We start from the raw sequence: 24394 nt of genomic DNA, 5'->3' as shown, positions 1-24394 counted from the left end.
AGATGTTTTAGGTGTTGGGGGGAAGGTGGCAGAGAGGTGTGGCCTGGAGTTCTCTTCATTACTGAGGGATTTTGCCAATCTTGCTCCCTCTGACTTGGTTTCCCCTTCTGAGAGGCATGGACCATTTGACCATTTGCATGCCACAGCCCCAGCGACTGTCACCAAAGCTCAATAGTCACCCCATGATGTATTTGTTCAAGGAAGGCTAACTTCAGGGCCCCATTCACCTCTCTTCCCCCCAGTACTGCTCAGAGGGGTCAGAAAGAGGTCAGTTTCCTTGGTTCCCAAGTCAACAGCCTCTGGCTACTCCCCATTCGTAAGGTTCTCTAACCTTGCAAAAGGCCTGGGGAACCCCATTGCCAATGGGAGGGAGACAGGCTCTGCAAGGCTGCTGCTTCTCCTGTAAGAGACTTAGTGACAAGCCCTGGGCCAGGGCCTCCTTGGATTCAGGGGTACCTGACTTTGGCCTATCTCCAGGCATGGACTGTAGCCCTCCTGGCTTTATCTCCAAAGCACAGAGATTCAGTGTTCTCTGTGACCTTGGGCACATGATTTACCTCCTTTGAGTCAGTTTCCTCAAGTATAAAATGAGATGCATGAACCTATCTTCTCAGGCTGTTGGAAAGGATTAAAAATTGGATTTTGGTGCCGAGTATGGTGGGGCATGCCTATAGTCCTGGTGACTCAGAGATCTAAAGCAAGTTCAAGACCAGCCTCACAACTTGGCTGGAAATGTAGCTGAATTATAGAATACCCTGGGATCAATCCCCAGTACCCCATCACCACCAAAAAAAGGATACTTGATGTAAAAGTTCATCATAACGCACACAGTAGGGCCCAATAACTGTTCCTTCTCTTCACACTCATGGCCCCCTAGGCCTCATAGAGGTAAGGGGCAGAGGGTAGAGGGGACCCTTTCTCCTGGGTCTGGGGAACCCTGGCCTGCCCTGTGTGGGCCATACTCAAAGGCAAGAGCAGCTGAGCAAGGCCTGGGAGGAGAGGCAGCCTTCACCCAAGCCTGCCAGGACTTGAACCCTGCCCAGCTCCTTTCAAGCCCCAGGTTAAGGGCAGAACCTTATCCTCACCTCTCCCCAGACGCCCACCCCCATGGCTGCAACCATGTGCGTGATCAGTGTCTGAACAGGGACACTTTGAAAGCGGTGGGGTCATGGTGTGTAATGTATATGCCGTCCCCTAGCACACCCAGGCTCAGTCCCGGCAAATGGACACATGTGATCTCTCTAGCTAGGAATTTCCCACCCCAGCCACAGGCTCCTAGGATTGCCTGAACATCCTGAGAGGTCAGTCCCCAGCAGGCTGGCAGCTGGCTCATTTTACAAACTCATAACCTTTTTAGGTCATTTATGCAAAGTCATTACCTTCTCAAGGTCATTCCTTGAGTGGCGGAGAACTTGGTGCTGACAACATCATGGCATTTACCTGTCCCTCTTCCTCACTCAAATGTTCCCATTTCATTTTCACCCCAAGGAAAGGAGTACTAAGGACCACCACTGGCCTAGAAGGTCCATGAAGCCTGGCTCTGTCCCTGGTGTCATGCACTAGCTCTGGAACCTTGAGTAGGGACTTAACTCTCTCTTTCAGTTTCCTCATCTGTAAATAGGAGGACTAACACCTGCCTTTCCAGGCTGGGAAAATAAGTCTCTGCCAGGACCTGGCATATTTTAGATGCTCAATAAATATGGACAGATTAGATATTTGGATAAATATCTGCTAATGGTGGATGCCAACAACCCTCAGTCAGCCAATACATGTTAACTGAGCACCTACGATGTGCCAGGCCCTGCGCTAGCTGGTTCCCATGTCTGTGAATTCCTCCACTTCTGTAAGGGAAGTGAGATTCTTGTTCCCATTTTCCAGAAGCAGTTGCAACGCAGAGAACTTAAGTAAGTTCCCAAAGCAGATAGGGGGGATGCTGGATCCCAAGACTGGGCTGTCAAGTGTCCCTGCGCATCACCTGCCTCCTTCCTTGCTCAAGGAAGAAAAGGGAGGCCCAGAGAGGGCAGGTCACTCTCTCAAGGTCACACAGGAGACGGTGGTGGCTGAGGCCAAGGGTTTCTCTGGAAACCCCCCCCCCCTCCCCACTGGCGCTGGCCCCTCCAATTCACAGCTCTGCGTGCGGGGGCGCCCGCATCCCCCAGCCGCCGTCGGTCGGTCAGCGGGTCTATCTGGGTGTCTCGCCAGCTTCGGGCGCTGCGCAGAGAGAGGCAAGTGGTTCGCAGCGCCCGGCCGGGCGCCCCACACCCGCAGCCGTCAGACGGCAGCGCCTGCGCCCGTGCCGGTGCCCACCCCAGCCGGTGCGCGGGAGCCGCCGGGCAAAGGCGCAGCGGCCGGCGGACAGGTGGACGATTTCGCTGCCTCGCCCGCTGTCTGCACCCTGAGAAGCCAAGCCCGCAAGCCCAGCATCCGCCCTCCGAAATGAAGAAGCTCCAGGGAGCTCACCTCCGCAAGGTAGGGCGCGAGGGCCGGGCGCACCTGAGCCGGGGCTGCGGGCCCGCCCGCCTGGCGGCCGCGGAGGCAAGATGGGGTGGGAGGGGTCTTGGCCGCGCAGGGCTCCGCCGGCCCCGCCGAGCCGGACCCCAGGGAGGGGCGGGGTCGGCCCTGGCACGGGGGGGGGAGGGGGCTGGGACGCACGGGGCCGGGGCCGCGCGAACAGGTGGCTGCAGCCCCGGGATGCACCGGGGAGCGGGCAGCCGGGGCCACACGTCCGCCTCTCCCCTGCCCCGCGCCCGCCTCCGCTGATTGCAGGGTGGCGGACCCTAGAAGCCGAGCCAGCCCGGAGCCGGACTGGTTTCGGGGTGGGGGATCAACCTGGCGCGTGTCTTGGTACTCCCCTGGAGCAGCCTCTGCCAGCCTCCAGCAGCCCCACTTCTTTCCTGCCTGCTCCTGCCCCTGGGCCACCACCTGCCTCCTCCCTGTCCCCCTGCCTCTTCCTGGCAGCTTTACGTTCCCCCGTGAGACCGCAGGCTGTCCCTCTGTCAGGCTGAAGGGAAACAGAGGCAGGAAGCGGGAATCGGAGGCCCAAGAGGATGGGCAGTGGAGGTGGAGGGTGGGAGCTGGGGTGGGGACCGAGGCCACAGACTTCAGCCCCTCCCCACCTTTCTGGGTGGGGATGGGCCTCCCAGCCAAGTTTTATGGGTGTGGGGAGGGGAAGCACTGGGGGAGGCTTTCGGGCTTTGGAGTTAATAGTTCCAGCCCTAGCCAAGGAGTCGGAATCCCTGGTTACTATTATTGCAGCTGCCACTTGCCCTGTGACTTTGGACTGCTCCATTCTCTAAGCTGGGCCTTCCCCGGTACAGAGACACTAAAGCCCTCCCTTCCCCTGTGTGAGGTGGAGACACAGGGCACTGTGGGCATAAGGGGAAATGAATGGGAGGAGACATCAGGGGGCTTGTCTCCTCCCCACACCTACTGCCCAACTGCACTCATTCAGGGGCTCTGCCCTGGGCCGCCAGACTCAGAACCTCAGCAGTAGGTGGGTCTTTTTAATTGACCAACCTGAGTGACTTCTTGGGGCCTATTGTGAGTCATTTGGAACCTATACCCATTGTTTTTCACTCTCCTTTCCACAAGAGCCCCTACCCCTCTCTGCCTGTGGCCACACATTATGTAAACAGCCATGTGCCGTGAAGTCTTTCTGGGAGCTTAGCTAACCTTATTTCATTCAATCATCCAATGATTCCTGAAATGAGGTCTTATCATCCCCATTTTACAGAAAAGACAACTGAGGCCCAGAGAGATGAGGCTTATTGCTTACCTGGCAGGAGGCTAAGCAACCTAGAACCAATAGGGCAGTTCTGGGGCCACCTTCTCTCAGGGTCCCTTTTGGTCTTGAACAGAAGAGAGCAGGGAATAAGAAAATGCTAGAATCAGCACCAGCATCTTTCAGAGATGAGCACTGGACTGGGAGTCAGAGGACATGGGTCCTAGTCTTGCTCTGCCTTTAACTTAAATATTTGACCTTGGGCTCATCACTTCCCTTCCCTGAAACTTGGTTTCCTCCCCTACACAACAATGAACTTGGACTTCAGATTCCTATTGTCTATCTCTGTCCTGAAGAAGGGAGGATAGCCATGGCTTGGGCAGTCCAGCCTCTCCCAGCCCCTGCAGTGGGACCTACATTTGCTGATCCCTAAAAGAGAGGGCGGAGGTCTGACAACGCAGGCTTGCATTTCTGCATGACCTTGGGGTGGGGGTGGGGGGTTCAAGATTGAGAGTGCCCACATAGGTGGAAGTGTGAAGTGACTCTTGTAGCTTCTGACCCTGCCCCATTTTTTGGTTCCTATCCTCTGTCTCCCAACCAGTCCCAACCTCCTGGGATTCACCCCACAGTGAGGCAGGGGGCTGCAGGTGGGCTCCTGATTGGCTCAGCTTTGAAGGACCCCATACCCTGGCCCTGGAGCAGGAACAAGCTTCCCTCTGATTGGGGGAGGAGGGGGACGAGCTGTCAGCATCCTGCTCTTGGAACTCCTGTCTCCATGGAAACAGAGCTGGAACTGCTCTGTGAGCATGGAAAGGGCAGCTTCTCTGGAGGGATCAGAGGAGTCTCATTATCAGGACCTCCTGTCAGCTGGCCTGAATGGGGCAGGGGGTCTCAGGTGATAGGCCTGCCTACTGGCTGCTACAGCCTCACTCCCGGAGCCCACCTGGGAGTGAGAGGTTCTAGAAGACTGGTGCTCCCCCAGCCCGAGAGGCGGCCTTAGGGAAAGGGAGGGTTTCATGTGCATGTGGGAACTGCCACCCTCACCTCAGCCTGTCCCCGACCCCAGCTAAGGAACCGCCGGTCCAGCAACCCTTGGAGAATGATATTTTAAAAGCATCTTTGTCATTGTCATGGTCACCATCCCCTTTAATCATGCTAAGCTGTGCTGATCACCAGGCCCAGCCTCAGACAAGATCACTACTACTATGGTCACCACTGTCACTGAGAGTCAGCCCAAGCTGTTATCCCAGTGTTGCCACCACCTGATGCACGGCCCAATTCTGTCACTGCAGCCACACACCCCTGGTCCTGCTGCTCTCATGACATCTCTACTTTTCTGTCACCATTTTTTTTTTTTGGTGGTGCTAGGAATGGAACCCAGGGCCTCACACCTGTTATGCCAGCTGTCTGCCACTGAACCACACGCCCCAGTCCTCCTTGCATCCTCTTGACCCCAGCGATGATGACATGACCAATACCCATAAAGCCTCCCCTGTCACCACCTGCTTAGCATGGACAATCTTAGAATAAGAAACCGGTCTGACCGTAGCAAGTACTGAGCCCCTGGGCAGGGCTCCGATCTGGCCTGCAGATTTTATAAGTGGCTCCAGCAAAATCTCTGGTGAATCTTGGCATGGACCATCAGAACTGAGACTGTATAGACTCACGATTCCCCATGTACATCCTAGCATGCTGCTTTTTGAGACTATTTTTCTGAAATAGAATTTGGAAATACTTCATTCTAGTCCCTATTTGGGAGTCATTATGCACGTTGACTTGTTAAAGTTCCTGTAGCAAAGAAACATGTCCTGTTTTGTGTTAACCCCAGTTTTCCTCAAACCGCTTTGGTTCAAGAATGCTTTTTCCACAGAATACCTATAACATCCCAAGGGACATGTTTCTGAAAATGCTGATCCATCTAATGCCCTCATTGTCCAGAGGGGAAACAGTGGCTCAGAAGGCTTCTGAAGTCTCGCACTGTATTAGCACAGATTTTGGACTAGAATTACAGTCCCCTGACTCTGCTTTTCCTCCAAAGCATGGCTCAGCAGGAGGTGAGGGCTCCTTCTACTTATCTGAAGACCTTGACATTGCTCACCAATAGGCCTGGTACCAACACAGCTGTACATTGCAAAGGCAGGCAGGATGTGGCTGCCCTTTCTCCTGACCATTCCTGGGTCTCTGGCTGAGAACTGCTCTTAGAATTTTAGATGGTCACCCTGGCACTGTTGGACTTCCCTGTAGGTGCTTACAGCCATGGCACTTTGCATGACTTGAGTCCAGGATCCCAAGTGGCTGGAGGCGGGCCACCTCTCCCAGCCCAGCGAGAAGGGAGAATGCCCAGTGGACTTCTCCACCCACTTGGAGTCATGGAAGGGGATGTCAGAGACAGCTGGCCTCTGTTCTCCTCTGCTCTTATCTGCTCTTGTGACAGCAAGATTGCAACTTTCTGAGACAGATCAGGGCTTAAGTAGCTTTTTCCTTCCCAAGAGCCAAAATCCACAGTCCTCAGTAAGCCCCCTTGAACCATAGGGCATAAGTCTAGTCCCTCCCTTAAGGAGCCCACGTCCCACCAAGTCCCACCTTCCGGTGTTCAGGGCTCCCAGCTTCTTCCCTTTGTCCCCCTATAACCTCTTTTCCCGAATACCCTTCCATCTGGCCATCTGCCCTCTGGACATGCTCCACACGTCTGTGTCTGTCTTAGTCAAGTGCCTAGAAAGGAAACAAACTCCAGTATAGTGAGGAAAGACAAGGCCCTTAATCCCGGGAAACTCAGGGCTCAGGACCTAGTTCTTTCTCTAGCCAACCAGGGAAAGACCTTCAGCCTCAGTTTTTCTCATGTTTGGAATGACCCTTAGTTGAGTACTCAACTCAGAGTTGTTTTAAGAAAGAAAACAGGTGATATGAGTAAAATGTTTAGTGCAGTGCCCAGTAGTTGGTGACCATTAGTAAGACCATCACTTCCACCATCACCACCACCATCACCACCATCAGCATCACCTCCACCATCACTATCAGCATTACCACCATCACTTCCACCATCACCACCACCACCATCAGCATCACCTCCACCATCACTATCAGCATCACTACCATCATTTCCACCATCACCACCTCCACAACCATCACCACCTCCACCACCACCATTACCATTACCTCTACCATCACCACCTCCACCTCAACCTCCACCACCACCACCATTATCACCAGTGGTGGCAGCAGCAACATCAAAATAAAACCAAGGCCATCTCTTGATTTGACCTCTGTTAGCTAAGACAGGACCAGGTAGTATTCTTAGTGTCGCAAGCCACCCTGCCAGGCCACGAGGCCCTCCTGCATGTGACCACGTGAGTCCACACAGAGCACTGGGTTGTGTGATGGTAGAGTGTCTTTCCATTCTGCCTGCTCAAGTCTACACTCTTGTCATGGGGTCACAGCTCTAGCCTGGCCTCACTCTCGCTTTCTACTTTGGTCTTACTGGCAGCCCATCACCCCAGACCTGTTGATGACCCCCAGCGACCAGGGAGATGTGGACATGGATGTGGACTTTGCTGCAGACCGGGGGAACTGGACAGGCAAGCTGGACTTCCTGCTGTCCTGCATTGGCTACTGCGTGGGCCTGGGCAACGTCTGGCGCTTCCCCTATAGAGCCTACACCAATGGAGGAGGTATGGGCCTCATGCTGTTGAGGGCTATCAGGGGTGACCGGCCAAGGCTCAGGGTAGAATGAGGTAGAATGTGGTCTCAGCCACTGACTGCTGGAGACCTTGGCCTGGGAGGGGGACTTTACTCTGCCCTGTCCCTTTCCATCATCTATGCCCCTCTCTCATCCCTCCCATGCCCAGGATGGATACCCACTTTGCTGTCTTCCTGAGGCTCAGTACCCACTGGGCCTTGAATGATGGGCAGAGGGAGCTGCCTGGGCTTCCTGATAAAGGCCTGTGTCTGCCTGTAAATAATCAACCTGCTTTTGATATTCTTCCCATCCCTTCCCCCTTCCCTCTCCTCCTCTAGAGTCCTTCTCTGTCAATCATTCCCCCTCTCAAATCTCCAACATTTCTTCCTCTCCTGGTTCCTTCCACTCAGAATGCAAACACAGTCTCTCCTAGATTACAAAAAAAAAAAAAAAAAAATCCTCTCTGCCCCTGCTTCTCCATCACATTACTCTTCTAAGTCTCATTAACAATAGCCAAGTTTGCGCCATTCTCCTCTGCCAGGTCCCTGGGCTAAGCGCCTGTCTTATTTAACCCTGATGACAACCCTCCCAGAGGCTGGGGATATAGCTCCGTTGGTAGAGTGCTTGCCTCGCATGCAAAGGCTTTGGGTCCAATCCCCAGCACCACAAAAACAAAACAAAACAAACAAACAAAAAAACCCTTCTGGGTAGGCACCATGGAAATGATGAGGCTGTTGGGAGCTGGAGAGGCCAGACTCTTTGCCCAAGGTCCCACAGTAGCAGACCCCATAGTCCAACTTGAGACTGTTTTCTCCAGACCTAGCTCCCACTAGGTCTCTGTATTGCCAACAATCTCTGCCAGTCCTACTTTTAAAGCCAGGCTTGGTAACCCATGCCCCAAATTTCGGTGACTTAGGAGACTGAAGCCACAAGTTTGAGGCCAGCCTCAGCAACTTAGCAAGGCCCTAAGAAATTTAGTAAGACCCTGTCTTGGAAAAAAAATAAAATAAAAAGCATTGGGTATAGGGCTCAGTGGTTAAGCACGCCTAGTTTAATCCCCAATACCAAAAAAAGAAAGTTTTTTGATATAAAATGAGAAAAATTCACATAAAACTAGATGAACAAAGCAAAGATACATTTCTGTGTCTAGGAATGTGTGCCTGGAGGGGCCTCCCAAACTCCTGGAATTCCGGCATCTGCAGTTGCCCCTCTACTCTCCTGTTTCCTGCTCTTTCTCTCTGCGTGCTGACCTCATTTTTTCCTGAGACAGGCTTCCTCCCTGTGGTTGGGGGAGCTGCGGTGGAGACATCTCTGGAATGACTCTGAAGCTCCTCGGCCAGGTTTAGCCACCCCAGAGCTTTCCAGAACTGCTCTGTCTGAATGAGTCTCTACAGCATTACAGAGAAGATCTCTGATGTCCCCGGCTTGGGAAATGTGCCCACAGTGGGGCGGGAGGGAGGGCAGAGGCGCTGGCTGGTGTGACGGCAGCTCTTCCAGAGCCATATGGTGGTGGGCGGTTCTCTGAAGGAGAAAGCTGCCTATATGAGAAGAAAAGGGAAAGGATGTTGGCCCACGAAACCACAGGTGGCAGCCACGAGTGTCTGAGGTGGGGTGGAGGAGAGGGGACTGGAGGACTGGGGCCAGATTCCGCAGAGCATTGACTTCTGCCGTGAGGAGTTCACACTTCTTCTATAGAAAATCCCTTCATCCCCTGGTTCATTCTCAAGTGTCTGCTCCCGTCAGCCCTGTTCCGGGCACCGGGTGCTCTCAGTGGCCTGGGATGAAGAGACGACAGCCCTGCGAGTGCACAGTCCCAGTGGACAGGAGCAGTGCTGTGTGCACCAGCCGGTGGTGTCTGACCACGGGGGCGTTGCGGGTGGCTAGAGCTGGGCACGGGGGGCGCTGACCCACCGAGCCCCTCCAACCTTCCTCCTTGCAGGTGCCTTCCTGGTGCCCTACTTCCTCATGCTGGCCATCTGCGGCATCCCCCTCTTCTTCCTGGAGCTCTCCCTTGGTCAGTTCTCCAGCCTGGGACCCCTGGCTGTCTGGAAAATCAGCCCCCTCTTCAAAGGTGAGGCCTCCGTGGTCCCTGGGCTGGGCCTCTGGAGGCGGGGAGGTTGCTCTACTGCACCCACTAAGCTCCAGGCAGGGGGACGTGAAGCCCTGGGCAGTGACAGGTTCCCAGAGGGCCACTGCGCCTGGCTGCAGAGTTCTGCAGAGGGCGAGGCCCAGCGACCCAGCGGCCCCCCTCTGCCCCTCAGGTGCGGGCGCGGCCATGCTGCTCATCGTGGGCCTGGTGGCCATCTACTACAACATGATCATCGCCTACGTCCTCTTCTACCTCTTCGCCTCCCTCACCAGCACCCTGCCCTGGGAGCACTGCGGCAACTGGTGGAACACAGGCCGCTGCCTGGAGCACCGGGGCGCCAAGGAGGGCAACGGGGCGCTGCCCCTCAACCTCACCAGCACCGTCAGCCCCAGCGAGGAGTACTGGAGGTCAGGCAGCCCCGCCTGGCCACGGGCCCAGGGTCCCCTACACCGTGCAGGGCAGCCGAAGAGAGGGTGGGGACACAGCAGCACCCCCAAGGGGCTCAGTGTCATCTCAAAGGCAGAGTCCAGGTGCTAGGGTGGGAGGACTCTGGCCTCTAATGCCAGCCCTTCACCTGCCAGTGGTGTGACCTGGAGCAATCTGCTTGGTGCCCGTCGCTTTGTCTTTAGAACGAAGGCGATAATAGTAGGTATTTCCGAAGCCGTTGCATGTAAATCAGGCAGTCCAGTCTGGTGGGTAGTAAAGGCTCAGTAAAAGCTCGCTGGTGATAATGATGGTGTTGGTGATGACAGTAACAGTGACACTCTGGAGTCTGTTTCCTCCTTTGTGACAGTGATAATAGGATGCTAACCACTCATGTACTCATTCATTTTTAATAAGTATTTATTGGGCACCTATTACATCAAAGGGCAAAAAGCATACACAGTAAAGAGCATGTCAGATTAGTCGTAGAGGAGAGTCGGGTCTATAATGGAGCAGGACAGCTGTGAGATTCAAACAAGGAAATGGCGTAAAGCCATCAGCACAGGGCCAGGCACACTGTGAGCCCTGGGAGCCATGGCCATCAGAAGGACATCGCGGCTTATCAGCCTGTCCCAGTGCCCCATTTTATAGCCGAGGAAGCAAGGCCCAGAGGCTTGCTCAATAATTAATGGCAGAGGCAGTATTGACACTCAGTACTTCTGATTCCTAATCTCATGGAACATTCTAGAGTAGCCTGATCTCTGGGTAGGGGCCATTGGCTGGCCAGAGGTACCACCATCCCTGCCTCTGCATGGAGCTGCTTTTAGGAATTTCTCCCAAATGGGCCTCATATCTTAAAATATGTCAGTCCCTAACATGGTCCATCTCTCTGTTCCATTTCGAGGCCTCCCAAAGTTCTGTGCCTGCTGAAGAGTCTTTCTGACCCGTAGGAAAGGACAAGCCAAAGAACTTGATGTGTCTCTGGAAGCTGCCAGGGGTCTCCATGGCAATGCCATGGCCCACTGTATCAGATGGGTGGGGGCAGGAGGCGGATGGCACTGAAGGGGGTTTAGTAAAAGGGCTCCACAGAGGGTCAGGGAATCCACAAGGAAACGTGGGGCACATGGAACAGGTGGACACCTGCCCGCCCTGAACTAAGGAGGCGAGGGGAGGGAATCAAGGGAAAAGGAGCCTTGGACGAGGGCTGCCCAGCAAGAACCATGGCTCAGAGGGATATAGGCACAGCTGGACTCTTGGATGGCACATGGTCATGTGCAAGTGTGTATAAACATGTGTGCAAATGTCCACACCCTCACCTCTCCACCATCAGCCTCCCGCTGTCACCTCCCCTCACCCAAACCCAAGTGGAAGTGGAAGAGGAAGGGAGCCTGATGTGGGGCCAGCAGAGGCCAGCCTCCTGGGACAGGCTGGTCAGGAAAGGATAGGGGGCTGTGAGGAGAGGCACGGGGCCTGGCACGGTGGACACAGCTTTGCCCCATGCTTGTAGAGTGTGGCAGGATGACAGAGGACGCTCTTTATCTCCACAGCCGCTATGTCCTGCACATCCAGGGCAGCCAGGGCATCGGCAGTCCTGGGGAGATCCGCTGGAACCTCTGCCTCTGCCTGCTGCTGGCCTGGGTCATCGTCTTCCTCTGTATCCTCAAGGGTGTGAAGTCCTCGGGCAAGGTGAAGCCCGGGAGACCAGAGACCTGGGGGCAGGGCAGAGGTTCCCAGAGGCTGGGATAAGGACAGGCTTCCCTGGGAAGAGGGGAGGGGTAGGTGTTGAGATGGGGACATTACTGATGACAGATGGGAAGTAAGAGGGATCAGGGGAAGGCCACTTTGCCAGACCAGAAGCCTGCTGAGGGCAGCATCCACAGGGTTTTCAAGTTGACATCCTTACCCTGGGTTTGGCACTTTGGAGGGGCCCAGCAAGTTTGTTGAGTGCTCAGAGGGTGGGTATGAATCAGGGCTCTTGGAGATGCCTGTGACCTGACCCCAGATGTTACACTCAGTTGGAGTCCAGAGGGTGTGCTTCAGGCACAGTTGGGTCCAGGGGTTTCACGAATATTTTCAGTAATTGGCTTTTCTGGTCTCCCAGCAATGCATTGCCCTGTGTGGTCTTCCTTTAGGCTTCAGGCTTTGTTCCTGAGGTTGCCCCAGCAGCTCTAGACTTAGACTTGACCTTCTCGATGAACATTTCACCTTTTCCTCAGTATCTTGTAGAATTTAGTCTTGCTGGGTAGGCTGGGCTGTGCCCCAGTCCCTGAGCAGATCTCTGTGGCTGGGAGAGTGAGGTGCCTGTGCTGAGGATGGAGTCCACCCCACTAGTGCAAGTTGGGGTACCGTTACCTGAAGAAGGCAAACTAGATGCTGAGGGGACAAAGCCACAGGAGTCCACTGTAGGGAATGGAGGGGCAAGGAAGCCATTTTCGAAGAACTTGGAAACCTTCTGCCGCTCACTTGGTCATTTGTAAATTACAACTTGTCTCTCTGCTAAGTGCTGAGGGGTGCTGACCCCAAGAAACAGAGCTAATAAAAGAAGACAGGGCAGGAAGCATATAGAAAGAGAGGAGGGGTGCTGAAGGTCACAGCCAAGGCAGGGAGGGATGCTCTCTCACAGGGTTCAAGAAAGAAGTAGTTGGAGGGCTGGGAGAGGGAAGAGGAAGGACAGAGGGGAGTTTGGGGGTGATGACCTCACAGAGCAGGTTTGCAGGGGCAAGGTGAAGTCCGGGAGAAGTCCGGGCACAGGCCAGGGTGAGCCGGCCACTCACCAGTGATGCTGGCCTGGACCAGGGGCAATAGTGGAGATGGACCTGGGGTGCACTTGGGGAGCAGGGTGACAGCACTTAGTTGATGGTTAGATGGAGGGTGGCAGGAGGGACGGAGGAGACGCACACAGGATGATGGCTGGCTCCTGGCTTGTGCCACCTGAAGGTAGGGAAGGAGAGTGTCTCTGATGAGGATCTCAGGAAGAGGAGGGGTTGGGGGGTCCCCCACCTTCAGCTTCCCACTGGTCACTTCTCAGGTGGTGTATTTCACGGCCACATTCCCCTACCTCATCCTGCTCATGCTGCTGGTCCGCGGAGTGACCCTCCCTGGGGCCTGGAAGGGCATCCAGTTCTATCTCACCCCCCAGTTCCACCACCTGTTGTCTTCCAAGGTGAGGTTCTCGGGGCGGGATGCAGAGCAAGGGGTTGGACCTGAATGGAGGAGCGGAAAGAGGGCTCCAGGGAGTGGGGGAACCGAAGGCAGGAGACCTCCAAGTGGGGAGCTCCCAGCAGCAGGCACTGGGGCTGGTCTTTCCTATATACTCATGTCATTTATCATCCTTTAAAAAATCCTTTGAAGTAGACATTATTCTCCCCATTGTATGGATGAAGAAACTGGGGTCCACAGAATTAGTGACAAGCTTAAAGTGACATAGATAGAGAGTGACAGTGGGAATCTCAGCCCAGATCTGATGAACTCCATACAAGGAAGGCATTAGGAATAATGACAAGAACAACAGGGTACCAGCAGCTAACATTTATTATTTATTGGCCATGACAGTGCCTGACTGTGCCCTGGCATTGAGCTCTGGAGCAGTGGTGCAGTCCTTCCTGCCCTGGGATCAGCAATTCAGGGTGACGATGTGGCTTCCTGGGGCTAAACAGCTACTAATTGGGGAAGCTGGGACTCAGTGCAGGTCCCTCTGACTCTAGGCAGGAAGTCAAGGGTTACCTGGGCTTATTGTCAGATGAATCCACTGCAAACTACGTTAGGTGCTCCTTCCTTTACAACTGAACCAAGCTTAGAGGTGAGCTATATGCTAGGTGGGAAACCGAGGCCCCGAGAGGGGAAAGGAGCCCCGCACACCCCACAGTGGAAGTCGGAGCAGGGTCTTTCCTGGCCCATGTCGTGGGGCTGGCTCTTCCCCATGCCTGTCCCCCAGCCCAGCCCCGTCCCTTGCTTCTCTTCCTGGGCCTCTGCACACCGCTGTAAACCAGCCCCTTCTCTCCGCCCTTCACCTCTGTCCTTCGCCCACACAGGTGTGGATCGAAGCTGCTCTTCAGATATTCTACTCCCTGGGTGTGGGCTTCGGGGGTCTCCTCACCTTTGCCTCCTACAACACATTTCACCAGAACATCTATAGGTCAGTGCCTGCAGTTTCCCCGCAGCCTGGGGTTAAAGCAGGAAGGAGAGTGGCGGGCCAGGGAGGGCCTCAGGGGTAGAGGGTGTGGCCGGCTCACTCTGGCCTGTGCCCGGACTTCTCCTGGCAGAGACACCTTCATCGTCACTCTGGGCAATGCCATCACCAGCATCCTGGCTGGCTTCGCCATCTTCTCCGTGCTGGGCTATATGTCTCAGGAACTGGGTGTGCCTGTGGACCAAGTAGCCAAAGCAGGTGGGCAGGCTGCCAGGTGTAGTGTGAACGCACGTGTCGGCCACAGCTGGGGCTGGGCCAGGGAGCATACGTGTGGACCAGAGAGGTTGTGGATGGGTATGCTGTGTGTGTGTGTGTGTGTGTGTGCACGTTGCACAAATGTGCATGCAAATGAACATCTTTTGGTTGGTCTCTGGATGTCCAAGTGCAAAGGCATAGGTGTGCAAATGAGTGTACATTAATCTGTGTCAGGAGGTAAATGAGTTTTTGTAGGAGATTGTCTTATCTTTCCTGCCTTGTTTGTCCAGTTGTGTCACTTCCTGGGTGAGACGTCTGTGTGTAAGTGAATCAGAGTGAGGATGATCTTGTGGATCAGTGTGCGGTGCCAGTGGATATGGAAGTGTGTGTTAGTGAGATTCTTGGTACAAACAAATGTGTGTTCTAATGAGGTTTTATGTTTGGATCCTGTGTTTGTCCACCCACTCATTATCAAGACCCTCGTTCTGTCAGGTTTTTATTGAGCACCTACAATGTGTCCTAGGAGTTAAGACAGCGTTGGAAGGGTACATTCAGTGTATGTCTCTGAGTTGAGCTAAATGAGCATGCCCAAATGCGTGTGTGTGATCGTGTGTATTTGAGTGTGAATGTGGGGGCCATGGCATGCCCCAAACTGCTGACCCCGTGTGCCCTTGGCCCAGGCCCCGGCCTGGCCTTTGTGGTCTACCCACAGGCCATGACCATGCTGCCCCTGTCCCCCTTCTGGTCCTTCCTCTTCTTCTTCATGCTTCTGACCCTCGGCTTGGACAGCCAGGTGAGCCTGGTGCCTGGGCTGGGCTGGGGTGTGGGTGGGGGAGGCAGAACCCTGACCCCAGCCTGCCGCCCCCACCGTCCAGTTCGCCTTTCTGGAGACCATCGTGACAGCTGTGACGGACGAGTTCCCGTACTACCTGCGGCCCAAGAAAGCTGTGTTCTCAGGCCTCATCTGTGTGGCCATGTACCTGATGGGGCTGATCCTCACCACCGACGTGAGTAGGACCGCAGGGAGGATGGCGGGAGCTGGACTCTGGTACCTGTGGCCTGGAGGAGTGGTCACTGAGCCGCCTACGAATCCCCCTTTTGAAGGAAGCTGTCCCTCCCAGGCCCGGTCTCCCCAGGGAGGTCGCTTGGCCTGTTGATGGAGAGTCCTAGTCTGAATGGCCTGGGTCACGCTTCACTCCTGCTTGAGTGACCTCAGTTGACTTCACCTCCCTCAGCCTGTTTCTCCTAACTGGTAAAAGGGGGGTTCTACAGAGCAGGGAGGCTCCCTGAGGTGCCGCTGGTATAGGGCTGGGCAGGTAGACGCCGTCACATGGCGTCACAGGGCTCCCCCGGCAGCCTCTTGCTCACTCCTGCCAGGACAGGCAGCTGCAGCGGAGAACGAGGCTGGGCTGAAGGGGACCCTAGAGCTGTGTCTTGTGTTCCAGGGAGGCATGTACTGGCTGGTCCTTCTGGATGACTACAGTGCCAGCTTTGGACTGATGGTGGTCGTGATCACCACGTGCCTTGCCGTCACCCGGGTGTATGGTGAGAAGGCGGGGGAGGCAGAGTCCAGACTCCCTGAGGTGGGAGAATGGAGTCTACCTGGGGCCCCTATTGCCTGGGTCCCTGGCCCCAAAGGCCAGGACTTCCAGTGGGGATTTGGGGTGGAGGAGGGGCTCTGGCAGTCTCGGGCTACGGGTAGGGCCATTCCTCCTCCTGCCCTCCCCCTGTATGCAGGCATCCAGAGGTTTTGCCGAGACATCCACATGATGCTGGGCTTCAAGCCGGGCCTCTACTTCAGGGCCTGTTGGCTGTTCCTGTCCCCAGCCACACTCCTGGTAACCACGGGTGGGTGGGGGGTGGGTTGGTGGCTGGGGCCCCCAGGCTGAGCACGTGGGTCCCCTCTGTGAACTCAGTCTGGTAGGGCCACCCTGGCCCAGAGTGGAGTCTATGGCAGGGCTGCAGGGTGGGCATGAGGATCCTGACCTTGCTCCCCCTGCAAGGCCCCCAACTTTCATAGCTCAGCTGAGCTGAGCTCAACAGTTCTTTGGCAAAATGGGTGGGACTTTCCCAGGCCCAAGGGCCTCAGGGCTGGGGCCTTGGCACTGTGCTTTCTTGGTCTTTTCTTGGTCTTGCTTTCTTGTGCTTCAGAACTGGGCAGTCCCAGGCCTTAGTGTTGGTCAGCTTGGAGCTGGGCTAGCCCCAACCTTGCAAAGGCTTCAGAGATGGACCATCTTAGGATCTGGTATAACTTAGGATACTGCATGGCTTTGGGCTAAGCTCTCTCAGGTCTTGGGATGGTCCTGGGCTGGCCTATTTCAGGCTTTAAGGTAGCTCAGACTGGGTCATCACAAGCCCTGGGGCCCACCTGAGGCCCCTGTGATGCTGGAGGTCACCCACCCTGCAGGCCCTGCTGGTGTATAGCATCGTCAAGTACCAGCCCTCAGAGTATGGCAGCTACCGCTTCCCCGCCTGGGCCGAGCTGCTGGGCATCCTCATGGGCCTGCTGTCCTGCCTCATGATCCCAGCTGGCATGCTAGTGGCTGTGCTTCGAGAGGAGGGCTCTCTCTGGGAGGTGAGTCTGCACCACCCTGTCCACCTTCAGCCTTTCTGACCTGTGCCCTGCCCTGGGCCTTCCACTAGAACAGAAAACACTGGCCCCCACACCGTATCCAGGGACCCACATGAACTGGGCAGATTCAGGGGCTCAAGTTCTACTCGTGGCTCCTCACAACAAGAGGGGCCTTGGAGGACGGAACTGGACCAGTCCAAGTCCAAGGTCCCCCCATGAGTGGAACAGAGAACGGGGCTTAAACTCAGGTGGCCAGCCCAAGTTTTTATGTGGAATTCAGTCAAAAGACCACTGAGAGACTCCAGAGGGTGGGCTGTCACCTTCTCCTGTGCCCAAGAGTCCTGCTGTATCTCATAGGTGGCCAGGGATAGAATGATGGTGTGAGGACTATGGACAGGGCTTTGTGGAGAGACCTAGAAAACAGAGAGTACAAGCTGTTGGGCACAGGGGTCAACTGGCCTTGAAAGAGGGAAATAGTGACCTGCTATGGGCCAGCAGGTGAGCTGTTTGACCACAGTAGATTCTGCCCCGCTCTGAGCATCAGGGCACCATCTATGCACTGAGCCCTTCACTTTTGAGGCTGTGGGCTCAGAGTCTCTGGTGGCCAGAGGCTGACATCATGAATTAAGCTTGGAGGGAGCCTGAGACCAGACAGAGCCTGGAGACCACCCTCCCAACACCCATCCTACCCCCTCCCTAACCTTGTCCTATAGCAATAGAGCAATAGAGCCAGCTGGTCCTGTCCCATGAGAGCTAATGGTTAAATATTCAGGGATGTATGTACCTGTTGTTAAACCATTAATAGCTTGGATTCCATAGAGGTGGAGAATCAGCTACAAAGCAGGCCTTCCATTCCCTCCCGCTCCCCCTCCACCTTCCCTCTCCCTGGGGCCAGTTTACCAGCACAAGACTGCCCCCTGCCACCCTACTGCACTGACCTTCCGCTGCCCTCAGCTCACCTCCATATCTCTACCTGGAGGAAGGTGCATGCCCTCCACCCCTCAGCAGCAGACAGGTTGTGGCCGCACACCTCAGACCATAGGGGCTCTGCTTCCAATTGCTGTGTGACATGAGCAAATCCTTCCCTTCTCTGAACCTTAGAACCCTCCTCTCCACCACCTTGCTACTAAAGGGGTGGTCTGCAGGGAGTCTGCACAGGGAGGCTGCTCGGGTGCCAGCTTTAGCTCCCAGGAAGCCCAGGGTCCTTAACCCTGCTGATGGGCCCCTGGCAACACTGGGCTCCCTGCAGCCACCACCTCCCGCCCTCCCTGCTGCAGAAGCTGCCCACAAACCCAGTGGAGCATGCGTCCTGCTGGGGCTCCCTGGGAGGGACGGTCAGCACTGCAGAGGAGCCGCTGCCTAGCTCAAGAGTGCTGTCTTCAGAGACCAGGGCTTCCAGCATGGACTCCTTAGGATCAGAATCCTAATTCTGCCATTTGCCCACAGCAAGAATGATCCTAAGCAAGTTACTGCACTTCTCTGAACCTCAGTTTCTCCAGCTTTAAATAAGGACCGCAATAGCTACTCTGTGAGCCCATGGTAGTCAGCATTGTGGGGGCAGAAAAGCAGAATATTCAAAACATGTAGGATGGCGTCAGATTGCCTGGGTTCAAATCCAGGCAACTTAACTGATCTCTCTGAGCATTAACTTTCAGACACATCTATGTGGGTGAAGGGTAAGTATCCCCTCTCAAGAAGATACTGTAAAGATTAAATAAGCTAACTCTTAGCTGGAATATGCCAAATGCTCAATGATAGGCCAGGAGTTCCCACAGAGGGTGATTTTGCCCTCAGAGGGCACTTGGCAACATCTGAAGACATTGTCAGTTGAGATAGAGGGGATAAAGGGGACAAGGCCATGCTACTATCATCAAGCGGGCAGACACCAGTGATGCTGCTAAACATCCTTCCAGGCACTGGGCAGCCCCACCATAGCCCTGGAATTCTCCAGACCAAAATGTCAGTAGCGTTAAGCTGGAGGAACTTGGTCTGGGCACTGGAGTTCAGCTGGGAACATATGCAAATCCCTGCTCTCAAGGTGCCTGTGTTCTAAGGTGGGAGACGAGGCAGGCAGTAAACACACCCTGTAGTAGTAAGTGCTATACTTAAAACAAACACAAAACAAAAATCAGAAACCAGAGTTTCAGGAATAGCCAGGGTGTTCAGAGAGAACTGGGGAAATGGACACAGTGATCCATGTAGGTGTTTAGGGGGAGAGCATTCTAGGGCGATGGGGGTAAAGCCCTGGAAACTGTGAGGAGGTGGGTGCCACTGGAGCAGAGGGAGTGGAGGGAAAGTGGCAGGCACCAAGGTCAGGAAGGTTCATGGGACAGGAGACAGAGCCCATGGTAAACACTTTGGCTGTCATTCAAAGTGAGAGGAGAAGCCATTGCAGGTTTCTGAGCAGCAGGGTTCCTGCCTCTCAGTAAGTGTCACCGTGCTGGGAAAGTCAAGTGTGCAAGGCCCTGGGCCAAGAGCATTACACACAGTATCTCCCCCAGGACCTGCAGCCTGTGGCTTCCCTTACGGTCAGTGGCCTCCCTTTCCCTGAGGGAGTGGGGCTTTCCTCCCCGGCAGGGCAGGCAGAGGGCTCTGGGAACGGGGTCCAGGAAGGAGGAACTCTGGAATGTCCAGGCTTAGTCATCATCTCAGCAGCACCCTCCTCCCGTGGAAGCAGGGGCTCGGAGAGGGAACGGTTAGAGTCAGGGCGGAGAGAGGCCCGAGGGCCAGCTGTCACCCCCACCTTGTTTCTCCGGTCTCATGGCTTTTTCCTAAAACCTCCAGTTCCTTTGGATTCAGCATTTAAAGGAAGGGACCCGGAGGGGACCTCTCCTGGATCCACCTTGGGATGCTCAGGAGAGGACCCTGCCCCGTGATCATAGCAGCCAAATTCTGCATAGCCTTGCCCTGTCCCCAGCACTCTGCCAAATGCGTCATCTCAAAGCCCTCACAATGACCCTGTGAGAGCTCCTGACTCCCAAGTTACAGACGGAACCTGCAGGCTACCCAGCTTGTAAGCGGCAGAGCAGGGTTCTCATTCAGACATGGAACCACTCCTTTGGGGAAGTAGTAGAGCGCCCCCTCCACCTGGGGTTGTTGCAAGGACTCAACCAGGTGACTGGTCAGGCCTTTGCTGGCTGCCTGGCCGCAGAAAGCACTCAGCATCTGCTGGTGTCTCTACGGCTGTCTCTGCTCTGTCACAGAGGCTCCAGCAGGCCAGCCGGCCAGCCATGGACTGGGGCCCGTCGCTGGAGGAGAACCGGACAGGCATGTACGTGGCCACGCTGGCTGGGAGCCAGTCACCCAAACCATTGATGGTGCACATGCGCAAGTACGGGGGCATCACCAGCTTCGAGAACACGGCCATCGAGGTGGACCGAGAGATTGCGGAGGAGGAGGAGTCCATGATGTGAGGCAGAAGGCAGGCAGACGGGAGGCCCTGTCTGGGGCCACACAGGCCCTCTATGGGGGCTGCAAGAGGCAGCTATGACTGCCGGGAATCTGAGAGGCTATGGGAGATTGCTACAGAGATGCTGGTGTCCCCAGGACAAGTTGAAGTCTCTCCTGTGACCTCTGCCTTGCCTGAACCCTCTGGCCAGCCCCCTACACACACACACACATCCTTCAAAATGAGAAGACAGTTCAGCCTTCACTTTGCAGATGAACATGTGAGGCCAAGGAGGGTGGGGCCTGGCCCAAGGTCACATGGCCGAGAGGACTTGGCCCCCAGCCTCTGAACTGGTTGCTCCCTTTCTCTTGGGGCAGTGGGCACCACATTCCCATTTCATTCAGGGCCCAGATCCTCCTTTGCTCCAGAAGCGGTCCTTCCACACTTTCACACAACTGAACTTGAACCTGGGGTTCAGGGCAGCCATAGGCATTTGAAGCTCCCAAGTCGCTGGGAGTTAAAGGTCAATAAATTAAGTGAGGAGAAAGATCCCTGTGGGTTCCTGTGTGCAGGCAGGCTCCCTGAAGGGGTGGGAGCCGAGGGTCCTGGAGGAGGAGGAGGTTTGCAGAGAGGGAAAAGAAGGAGGGCCTCAGCCAGAGCTGCCTGGTGGGGCCAGGAGGAAGCTGACCTGCTGGGTTGAAAACCAAGAGTGGCCAGAGATGCTGGGGTTAGGTTCCAAGAGGGCTCAAGTCAGAGCGAAGAACAGCAAGGAGAGAGGAGAGGGACGGCTGGGGGTGGGAGGGGATTTGCATGATACAGAATATCATTTTGGACCTGTGCAGGGTTGGTTAGGGGACAGGGTAGAAGTGGGAGGCTGTGGAGGGCGGGGTGGAGGTGCTGGTGGCCTGAATTAGGACCTGGAGTGGGGGTGGGGAAAGGAAGGCTGTCAGAGAGGCCATACCTTCACCCAGTGGACCTTGTGCCCTGCGCCTGGGAGGACAAACAGCCTCTGCTGTGGAGGTAGTCTCAGTCAGGGGTCTTAGGATCCAGGGCCTCTCTCCCCTCTGCCCCATCCTGGCAGCCCCTACCATCACCTCCAGCTCCAGGCGCTGCTGGAAAATTGGTCTTGGCTGTGAATGTCAAGGGCAACTGAGGGTCTCAGAGATGGTCCCAACAGGATCATCTGGTCCTGATGCCACCCACCCTGCTCCGGGGAAGGCATGAGGGCAGAGGGCAGTCCTGGAGCTGTGGGTCCCTGAGAAATGAGATGCGCAGGCATGCTGAGCCGGTGTCCAGCACATGGCCCTCCCGGGTGCGGCAGGTGTCCCCGGGGGGCTATGGCGGGCCCTCCTGTCCTGCCTCTCCTGGCATCTCCCCACCCCTCTGTGTTCTCTTGGTTGATTGTTAATAAATACCAAATGAGGTCATCCTCCTACAGTGTCTCCTTACTGCTGAGAGTGGAAGGCAGGCCGCACAGGGTGCTCCGGCTCCCACTGGACAGATGGGGAAACTGAGGCTCAGCCGCCTCCTTCCCAGCTCTCCTGGCTTCTGACTCTTGCTCTGCCCTTCTCTGTGGCAGTGGTGGGAGTGGCAGGGAGCTGAGGAAGGAAGATGAACTCTGGGCCCTTAGAAACTACATATGTCACATATGGACAAGCTGAGGTCCTCATCGGGTGAGCCACAGACCAGGGTTCGCAGGCATCACCCTCCTCAGCTGCCTTCTTTCCCTCTGCAGCGTCCCCTCTACCCTTCCTTCAGGTGAGGGCTGGATCTGGAAGACCAGGTTTGGGAGGAGCCTAGGGGGTCCCAGGGAAGAATCTCCTGGTCTGCCCACCCACTGGAGGCAGGGCCTTGCCATAAGAAAGGGCCGCAGGCCTTGCAAATGCGAGGCCCAGGTGTTTGCAAGGCTTTGATTGGGGTGGAAAGGAAGGGGCTGTGCTTTGGGGGATATTAATAAATTTCCCTTTACAAAGGGCCAGGCCCTTCCCATCTCTCTTTGTTCAGGGCTCCAGGTGGGGGAAAGAGACCAATTTGCTAATTTTTTTTAGGGGGAGGGGTACTGGGGATTGAACTCAGGGGCACTCAACCACTGAGCCACATCCCCAGCCCTGTTTTGTATTTTATTTAGAGACAGGGTCTCACTGAGTTGCATAGTGTCTCACCATTGCTGAGGCTGGCTTTAAAATCTTGATCCTCCTGCTTTAGTCTCCCAAGCTGCTGGGATCATAAGCGTGCACTACCAGGCCTGGCTCCAGTTTGCTAACTAACTGAGGATGGGGAATGGCCTTCACCAGGCATTCTTCCCTCAGCCAGGGCCAGGCTCCTGGCCGGGACACTGGTGCTCATAGTTCCCAGTCTAAGGAATAAGCACTGGTCGTGGAGGCACTCCTCACCCGGGCGTGAGGTTGGAGGGTCTTGGAGACTCTGGGTCCCACCTGCTTCCCCTCCCACCTCCCCTTAGCTCCTCTCCCCTCCCCTCCCCTCCCCTCCCCTCCCCTCTGTGCCATCCCAGCCCAGGGCCTAAGTTTCCTGTACTGGCCTTCCCTGGCCCCATCCTTATTCTGTCCTGCTTTTTCCATTTCCGATGCTCTCAGACAGCTCTTCCTGCCCCTCCACTCCTCTCTGCCACCCTCCCTATTTCCCAGCTGTGCCCATCCAGGTCCCATCCATCCAGGCCCTTTACTGACCCCAAAAGACCCCACCCAGGCCCTGCCCCTCGAGGGAACTGACTGGGAAAATGTCAGCTCTCTCCGGGGTAGGACCCCAGTGTAGAATTCCTAGAATGTCCTGGCAGGTGGCCATCCCAAGGGCCCAGAGGGCCAGTCAGGGAGCCCAAGCAAGAAAAGTTATTGGTATAAGTGGGAGAAGAACTGGCAGCTGACCCTTAGTGGGTGTTGGAGACACAGGAGTGGGTGGGGGGACTCTGGGGCAGTAGGGAAGGCAGCAGGCCTCTATTAAGAAGTCTGGGTCTCGGCCACCAGATCTCCTGGCTTTTTTTTTAAAGTCTGGGATTTTGCAAGAAATTTCGCAATTTGAACCGTGGGCAAAAGATGGCGAGGAGCACTGCTCCATTCTACCTCCAGTCCTCTCCCGCAGGCTGACTGCTCTGCAGACTTGGGGGTGAGGAGCCCAGAGGACAGAACTTGCCCGAGGTCCCACATGAGAATGTGCCAGGACTGTCCACCCCCACGTGGTCATCTACTTGGCTCAGTCCATTTCTGTGTCCTTGGGTCCTGAAGTTGGGAGGCTGCACGCATGCCTGCCTGAGTGTGGCAGAGGGTGCTTTGGGGCCCTGCATTTTTCTCAAAGACTTTTCAAGTAAATATTTCCTTAGGTTCCAGGAAACAATGAGAGGAGACTCGACTATCTGCTGTCACTTGCAGCTTCTGATCTCAGAGTGCAAACATGGAGGGAACAAGGGAAGAGGAGGGGGAGGGGCTCCTTACCACTCCATTAGGGACAGCCAGATTCCCAAGGTCAGGCGAGGGTCAACAGACACCAGGAGTCACACTGGTTACATTAGTGTTTGGTCCTCTGCAGGCTCCACCCTCTGGGCTCCCCTCCACTACCCTAACCAGGTTCAAGTCCTCGCTATACCCTAAGCAGGCCCACGCGATCCTGCTTCCTCCCTGACCCCATGTCTTCCCATCCACCCGCTAGAATCCTAGCCATCCTTTTAGATACCTCCTGAAGACACCTCCTCCATAAGCCTTCCTCATTTCCCAACCAGCTGTGGACTCCTAGAATCTTCAGGGGGTCTGACTCAGCCCTATATCTGGTGAGTCCCGATGGCCCAACCTTGCCCGGAAAGGGCACTCCCATATTTCAGAGACAATGCATCTTCTTTCTGTGTAGTTAAGACTCTTTGATCACGTTCCTGGGAACTCAGAGCCCAGGGTGGCAGCAGGAGATTGTGCAGAGGGCTCAGATGGTCTAGCCACAGACCTAGGCCCACTCCCAGCTCCTCCCTCCTGAGCCATGCAATCCAGGCGGGGGTCACTTCACTTGTCTAAACTGTAGTTTCTTCAAAGTTTTCCTTTTCCTCCTCTGTAGCAATCTCATAAGGGGGTGGGGATAATGTTCTGGGCCTCTGCACTGGCCTGGGTCTTGGTGGCATAAGACCCACATCTATTAATTGAAG

At 55.5% G+C, this 24394-nt stretch overlaps 1 protein-coding gene across 1 annotated transcript; it reads left to right on the top strand.

The window, feature by feature from the left end:
• The first annotated feature begins 2220 nt into the window (after positions 1–2220).
• On the top strand, positions 2221–21685 carry Slc6a7 (solute carrier family 6 member 7). Its single transcript, XM_046460400.1, has 14 exons — positions 2221–2469; positions 7206–7389; positions 9337–9468; positions 9659–9893; positions 11457–11595; positions 12938–13072; positions 13941–14044; positions 14172–14296; positions 14974–15086; positions 15169–15300; positions 15739–15838; positions 16031–16131; positions 16701–16868; positions 20069–21685. The coding sequence occupies exons 1-14, from the start codon at positions 2437–2439 to the stop codon at positions 20276–20278; spliced, it is 1911 nt and encodes a 636-aa protein (XP_046316356.1). The 5' UTR covers positions 2221–2436; the 3' UTR covers positions 20279–21685.
• The last annotated feature ends 2709 nt before the right edge of the window (positions 21686–24394 follow it).

The sequence above is a fragment of the Marmota monax genome, unplaced genomic scaffold (genome assembly GCF_021218885.2).
Source record: "Marmota monax isolate L192 unplaced genomic scaffold, Marmota_monax_Labrador192_F-V1.1 WCK01_AAM20220418_F8-fsc00006, whole genome shotgun sequence".
Lineage (NCBI taxonomy): Eukaryota > Metazoa > Chordata > Mammalia > Rodentia > Sciuridae > Marmota > Marmota monax.
Note: the sequence above shows the minus strand (reverse complement) of the source record. Positions and strands in the feature narration are given on the sequence as shown.